General features: G+C 41.5%; 1 protein-coding gene across 1 annotated transcript in view; it reads left to right on the forward strand.

Annotated features, from left to right (window-relative positions):
- The window catches only part of LOC139413325 (transmembrane protein 150A-like), a 52,807-nt gene extending 48,226 nt beyond the window's left edge, over positions 1–4,581 (forward strand). Inside the window, exons 7-8 of the mRNA XM_071160549.1 lie at positions 80–257; positions 822–4,581. Coding sequence (XP_071016650.1) covers positions 80–257; positions 822–1,066 — 423 coding nt within the window. The 3' untranslated portion in view covers positions 1,067–4,581. The remainder of the gene's footprint in view (positions 1–79; positions 258–821) is intronic.
- The last annotated feature ends 3,460 nt before the right edge of the window (positions 4,582–8,041 follow it).

Here is an 8,041-nt window from a genome sequence, read left to right on the forward strand (position 1 = left end):
TTGAGACAATGAAAATCAAGCCTATGCTAATAAATGCATCTCTCTCTTTCTATCTTCCCTCTCGCTTGCTCCCTCCCAGGTGGACAATGCTAAGATCCTCCACTATGTGGGGGCAGGGGTAGCGTTCCCCACCAGTATGCTGTTTGTGTGTCTTCAGTCGGCTCTAACCTACAGGCTGGCCAAGACTCAGGGAGAATACAGCGTGGCTCACCTACGACTGGGCATGACACTACTGGCCTTCATCACCCTGGTGCTTAGTATCCTTTACCGCAACACAGATCTTATTGAGTCTTTTATCTTCACAATAGACTAGCGTCCTATCCGGGGGGGGGGGGGGACTGGTACATCATGCTGCTTCATGCTACAGAAACAGGAGAGGATGTTATGAGGCGATAAGTCAAGGCTCATACGACTTATCACAACCAGAGAGAACATAGGGAAGATTGGGGGGGGGGGGGGGGGGGGGGGGGTGTTGGAATGTGGGAGAGAAGCGAAGGATGGGGGGTGGAGGAGCTGGAGAGTGGGGGGGTGGAGGAGCTAGAGAGTGGGGGGATAGAGGGGGGTGGCAGGGGAGTGAGGGTATGAAATAGGGAGTTGATTTGAATGTTGCTGCTGCAGTCCAATATAGGATAATCCACTCCCTACAGCTCTCCACTAGTGCATAGGGCCCAGGCTAGGGTTTGTTTTGGTACTTGGACATCCACTTCTCATTTCAGTCGGTCTGTCCATCTGTTAGTTGTGCTCCTTGACCTCCCTGCCTCTAGGTGGGTCTGTCTGTCTGTAACTCTGTTAGAGCTGCTCCTTGACCTTCTTGCCTCTAGCTGGCGTGTTCTTTATCCAGGAGAGCTTCGTCCTGCAGCATGCATCGGCCATCTTTGAGTGGGTATTCTGCATCATCATCATGCTCTTCTACGGAACCTTTGCCTTCGAGTTCACCGGTGTCACAGGAGATACTGTGATGGTGCTAGCCAGAGGGGGAGCCCTGGGGCCCAACAGGAGAGGCCACAAAGTGGAGTCCTTAGGAGGTCCCATTCCACACCCCCCTGAGACCATGTCAATGCTGTAGTCCCTGGGAGAGAAGCCAGAGAGCTGGCCTGTACCATTATCAATCTGGGGGAGGTGGAGGGACTTTTGAGTATCCATTTCCAAAACACCACCAATGCAGGGTGTGAAGTGGACTATGCCAATGCCACATAAGCCCAGGGGAGTGGAGTAGACACTGGAGGAGATGGGGGTTCGTACTGTTCCTCTGTCCCAGCCTCCAAAGACAATGCTTGTGTTTGCACGTCACTAAAGGAACCAAATCCTCTTTTCCTTTTCTTTCATCCCCCCTTTTTCCAGCCAAAGGAGGAGTGGTGCTTTACAGGAAGTGTTCCCTGCTGCTGTCGGACGTCACTGTCGTCTGGACACAGGTTAAGAGAGGAGGGCAGACGGCCAGAGAGCGTGAGAGGCTTTATCATGAGAAAGAGAGGCTGATAGAAAACTAGAGGAATGCATTTGAGAAAAGAGATACTGCCTGTGTGGGAGAGCTAGGCCTGTGTAATGTTAGATTTGCACATGAAATCTCTTTATTTTCAGAGACCGTTTAGTGAGCAGACATGACTGTTTCCCCCAGTGCTAGAGTCCAAACAAGGCAAAAAGCCTCCGTCCTTTAAAACGCACAATAACAATACCATGACACCCGGGTCTCACAGGTCCCAATATGCCAAATGGAATATTCTGAATATTTAAAATGGGTAAATTGACTCTCCTCACATATAGTGAAAGGCTAGCTAAAACGAATGTGTTCATGACATGGATGCTTCTCTGATGAACAGTATCTTGTACATTGAAACCCGGGTTTAAACCTGGGAATATCTGGCTGCCAGAATTACCTTATTTTTTTCTACTGAAGCTATGTAAACATGCCTTATAAAGCTGGACATTGTAATGCAGACTGTACAAATCTGTTTTTTCCTCATGATTATTAGATGAACTTGAGTATATGGAAAGCCAAACCTCCAATAGTATTTTATAAATGTTGACTGTAAAGTTCAACCTAAACTTATGGGTGTTGAGAGGGGAGAAGAGGACTGGAAGAATCCAACTGTAAACCAGCTAATACAAGCCAGAGCTGTGCCTGGGCTGATCGAGTTAAATCACAGAAATATGAAAAAGTCTGAAAAATTGAGAATCTATTTATAATCAAAGAAACAATAAGTGGACACGCCTTCTCTATTTCAGAGCTCCCCCTTTTCTATTTGTCAGCCTGGGTGTCAATCTGTTTCTGCTTCAGACAGCGTGTTACCGTCCCTGACGGCGTGTTACCGTCCCTGACGGCGTGTTACCATCTTAGTCAACTTGTCAGTTGTTTTGCAAGGGTACAATGTATTGTTGAACGCTGAAACTACAGAACATTCCTACATCCGGGTTATCTTCTTAGCTTTGTTCCTTTAGCTTATCCTGGCATAGGGCCAAAAGGGAACAGGATGGAGCTTCTACTTGCTGCTGTTCTTCCATAGAATGTAGAGAGACAAACCATCCGTATCCATAGAATGTAGAGAGACAAACCATCCGTATCCATAGAATGTAGAGAGACAAACCATCCGTATCCATAGAATGTAGAGAGACAAACCATCCGTATCCATTATCCTGCCTGGAACTACACTGCCAAACTATCCTCCTGCCTTTCAGAGCTTGTGCTAAGAGATCTTATTATGCAAATCGGTCTCCACTGTTTCAATGCTGCCACATTAGCTATGATAATGAATAATAAATTGGTGGCGCTTATATTTGTCCTATTTCACACATGTACAAGTATGTGTTAATACGCATGTGTGAATTAGATTTTGTTTGTTTGTTGCATATCTCAACTCCGGCTGAGAGACCCGTGGAGAGTGGGATCACAGACAGGTTCAGCCATTATCAACAGCGAAGCAATTAGGGTTAAGTGCCTTGCTCAAAGGCAGATCATAAGATTTTTCACCATGTTGTCTCGGGATTTGAACTAGCAACCTTTCGGTTACTGGCCCAATGCTCTAAGCGCAGGCTACCTGCCACCCTAGCGGCGGTGGATTGCAGAACGATATGTAGAGTCTATAGTTTTACAACAAAAAAAATATTCTGAGAGAGTTTGTCACTTACTGATGAAGTTAATCTAATAGTAAACATTAGTAGACTGGTGTTTGTGGAAGGGAAAAAGTGTTCCATTAGCCCCTTTTTAGTGTAGACAGATTACTGAGCTCTTTTGTATTTACATCATTTAGAAGACGACTTACAGTAGTGTGTGCATACATTTTCATTCGTACTGGTACCCCATGGGAATCGAACCAACAACCCTGGCGTTGCAAGTACCATGCTCTACCAACTGAGCCACACGGGACCACCATGCTCTTCTATTGCTATCAACTGGTTCAATGTGGCCTTATCAACTGTTGGACGAGTATAAGGCCTGTGTATTCTGACTGAACACTGTGCCAACCAATCCTCAACATGAAGTTCATCATCCATCTCTATTAGTGCCAGAAAATGAATTGAATCTCCGTTTTCAAGTGGCCTTTAAATGCTATTTTCTTGAAACTGTCTTAATAAATCTCACTGACCCAGTATTGACTTACTCTGCCAAATGTTATCAAATCATATGAGAGAGCTTCAAGAAGTAGGAGGAAGTTTTAACCTAGATACTTATCCAGGATCAGTTTCGCATATTTCCTCCTTAATGGTTAGGATTGGGCCAGGTTTAATGTCTACGCTGAGCATCGTGGTCATTAGTCACCAAATGGAAATAAACTGGCTGAAACAGGGAGGGACTAACTGGACTACCTGTCAAAATAAAAATTTCCACGGTCAATTTCTGAACATTATATAACATTTTCTGTTACATGTCTTAATATGACCCTTGTCAATGTTCTGTTTCTCTGTTTACTGTTCTACCTTCAAACTTTTACCTCTCAGGAATCTGTTACATCACCAGCTGGCCGCAATCAGTGATTCTAAACAAAACTTAACTTTTTAAAGTATATTGTGTTTTTTTTGTATATTCGATTGTGTTTTAGGGAACTTGTTTTGACCAGTGGGTTGATTTTACATTTCAATATTGTAGTGCCATTGGCTTTGCCCATATCTGACCTGATTGGTCACGCCATGGTTCTATGTTCTATACAGAACCATATATTTACATATGGAGCTGGTTCTATGCTTTATCAAAGAAGGTCAACACTATCTTGTAGAAATAGCAGTTGTGTTATAAGTGCTTCATTAAGACATCCTCAAAACGATTGATGGATAATCATTAGTTTGGTTGCGTTTTATTTGTACATCATCCAAAGGGTCTCTCGAAGGCTCTAAGTTGGCACACGTGTACTCTCACAGAGTAGAGAACATTCCTCTATCTAGCTGTTGTCCTCATTGGTATGTTCATTGTCTTACCTACCTACAGATATCCAAATCAAAATAGTGCCATATTCTACTGAAATGTAGAGAACATGTATGTGCCTTTTTTATTTTGACGAAACCAAAGAAAGATGTTCCAGGTTTAGTGTTTATGAGAGAAGGAAGATGTATATTTGCCTTAAATTGTTCTACAATAAAACTGTAAAAGTACCTAACCTGTATTTCATCATTCAGTGTTCTTGTCCCCCCTGTCTCTTACACATTTCCCCTTCTGTTGATCAATAAAGTAATATCTTATTAACATCTTTATTTTACTCACCCTCTCATCCCCTTTCTACGAACAATTCATTGCTAGGGAAAGGAGTAAACCTAGCCAGTTGTACAACTGAATGCCTTCAACTGAAATGTGTCTTTGGCATTTAACCCAACCCCTCTGAATCAGAGGTGCGGGGGGCTGCCATAATCAACATCCACGTCTTTGGCTCCCGGGGAACAGTGGGTTAACTGCCTTGCTCGGGCAGAACAACAGATTTTTACCTTGTCAGCTCGGCTACCTAATTATGTCAATGGAATAAAATACATGTCTTGGAAATTATACAAATAAGTTATAAAAGTTCAACATATAATATATTAACTTGGAACAGTATGTAGACACCTTGCATACCAAGTTCATGAGGGATGTGATAAAACCAATAACACCATGCATAACAACCCAAACACATGCTCTATACACAGCTTTCTGTTTTTAAATATTTTTTATTGTGAACAATTATTTACATTTTCAGGATTCTACGCCAACTGTTAGGACTGTGAGTTTGAGGGTGGGGGGAGAACAGCATACAGTAACTTCTAGGTAAAGAGGGGCGGGGGGGGGGGCAAACTTCCTTAGGACAACAAGGTTGGGACACAGGAAGAGGTGATAGCTAGATCAGTACAGCTGAATACATCACAAGGCTACAATGACTCAGGTGCAGAGGGTGAAGGGCAGAAACACCCGCATTTATGTAGATAAAAATGAAACCCCTCAGGATGGTTCTTAACAATGGGCAGGTAAAGCATCTGTGGTATTTCAAGTCCTTTACTTATGGTTTCACTAACTCAGCACTCTGAAATATTTTGGAAGACTGTTTTATACACTATTCCCCTACTAGGTCCTTAACGGTCCAATGCAGCACTTTTTAAATATATAAAACACTAGGAAATCAAGTTTTTGACTGCATTGGGGTCTTTAAAAAAAATACTGGGCCCAGCGACTCAGAGTAAGACTTATAATGTAAACAGACGAGTCTATACAAAATACAGAGAGAGAGAGAGAGCTTATCACTGCTTTTCAAATAAGACTCAAGTGAATGTCTCAAATGGTTTGAGAAAATGGATGAAAGAGGGAAATTCTGTCAACATAAAATACTACTGTCATGTTTGTTTGGGAAGCTCAATGTTATTATCCTCAGAAAGCACCATCTCAGGCATATACAATTGTACAAATGTAGAAACTTTAAGATGTCCACAAAATAATATACCTACTGTTGGCAGCATGCACGTTGGCAATTTATTCATAGACTATTTATGCCTATAGCAAAATAATCACAACAATTAACTCACAATCAAGTCAGAATAGTAAATACATCAAACCTTATCAGCCATCAGAGAGGAGAACAGTTCATTCATTCAAGGTGGCTAATATTGTTTACAGCAAGATCCCAGCAGCAGCTCTACAGTAGCTCTAGACTACAGATGAAGACACAAAAAGCATTGTCAAACATCATAAAGCATTATAAGGCCTTATGAGCAGTTATTAAGCATCCTTATGATGCCTTATAAGTGGTTATAAAGCCTTATTATTCAAAGCTATGTCTACTGCTAGATTTGGTCAACTGCAACACACTGGTAAGAGGTACCGTATACAGCCCAAGACCTCCCTGGGATAAGAGACCTACATACCTGTTGTTGGTGTTGTGTAGTAGTAGTAGTGCATTATAAAAACTGCCCTGCGGTATCGATGATAGACTTTTGTGAATTTGATCTTTACAAAGCTACATATAATATAAACCAGTTTGATATAGAGCAAAGATAAGAGTTGTAACTGAATCCGAAAACCAAGTTAGAGGGTGATCTCCCTTCTAATACTTGGTTGATTGAAGGATGTGGTTTGAACCACATAATAAGGATGACTACCAATACAGGATGTATAGCACCATCTTGAGGTGATATGGACTGAGTGGAGGGGATAATATCGTTTTTTATATTTTTTTTGTAATCGTTTTTTTATTTAATTTTTTACATTTTTTTAAATATAACATTACAAATTACAATACAATACAAACAGAAGACATCACTCACTACATGTATATTTTTTCTAAATAAACATAAAATAGCATTAAAAAGTAGTGACGAGCGTCACAATTAACCCTCAGCTAAGCCCCGCCCCAAAATGTTGGGCAACCAATCGCAGCGCTCCAATGGGAGTAACTGTCGTCGAGTCTGACATCCAACGTTTAAGGTTCTGACTTCCAACGTTTAAGGTTCTTACATTATTTCTGGCTATCTACTATGGTTTCAGAGGACTCTCGCGCAGAATAACTGATGAATTTACAAACGCTCAACACCCGTTGAATGTGGCCGGTGTCAGTAAACGTCGGCATAAAATGCGTAATTAAATTGTAGCCCGCAGCAGTTAATCACCAATGCTCTGGATAACATGAAAATAGGCTAACCAGCACTGCTAGGGCGATTGAAATGGTCAGAGTGATTTGTTCTCTCGTCTGTGGCTTGAAGTAGCTAGCAAGCCAGGCCAGAACACTCGATCAACCCTACCCCTCGTCCCCAGTGTCCGCTCTGAACGCAGCGAGAGCGAAACGCTCTGAATTTACGAACTCCCTGAGCGCACTCTGGCACTCCTGATTGAATTTACGAACGCACCCCAAATCACATGAAAGCCAGTGAGGGCTACTGCACAAACAGAGTTTCCTTCAAAAAAGTCACGTTTAAATGGCTAATTCATTGAATAGTGCACCAGGAGTATTTGATACTGTGATTCCTGAAATGCAGAGCCCATTGATGGAATATTTTTTAAATCCGAAATTATACTTGTTACATTGTTTGCTAGCTCAGCTGGTTAGCTAGCTCTCAGTCTCATTGATCACTAAACGTTGCTAGCTAGCCAGTTAATATAATTTGTTTTCTCAAAATGTATGTTAGCTAGCTAAATTACCAATGTTATGAATAAAACTCCCATCTGCTGTCAACATTTTTCAGTATGTTTTTGCATGTATATTAATTGATGATTGATTAATTAATCTTATGCTACTCATAAATAACATACATTTTTCGAAACTAATCCAATCTGTTACTTGGACTTCTTGCACTTTTTACTGTAATGGTATTCCAGTTTAGATCAAATCAAATTGTTTTTATCACATGCGTCGAAAACAACAGGTTTGTGAAATGCTTTAGGTAGTCTGATATTTTAGTCTTCCGAACCCGGCTGTCATTATAAATGCAGGTTGCGGGTGAAATCAAATTCCAAATGTTGGATATTCCCAATCTGGCTGGAATCCAATCGGAATTACACATCATTTAGCAATATAGAGTGATGTGAGTTGCAGGCCTTGTGAAATATGTGTTGTATTGTGTGAAACAACAATAACATATTTGCTTACACTTGGTGAAA

This window comes from Oncorhynchus clarkii, chromosome 1 (genome assembly GCF_045791955.1).
Source record: "Oncorhynchus clarkii lewisi isolate Uvic-CL-2024 chromosome 1, UVic_Ocla_1.0, whole genome shotgun sequence".
NCBI classification, from domain to species: domain Eukaryota; kingdom Metazoa; phylum Chordata; class Actinopteri; order Salmoniformes; family Salmonidae; genus Oncorhynchus; species Oncorhynchus clarkii.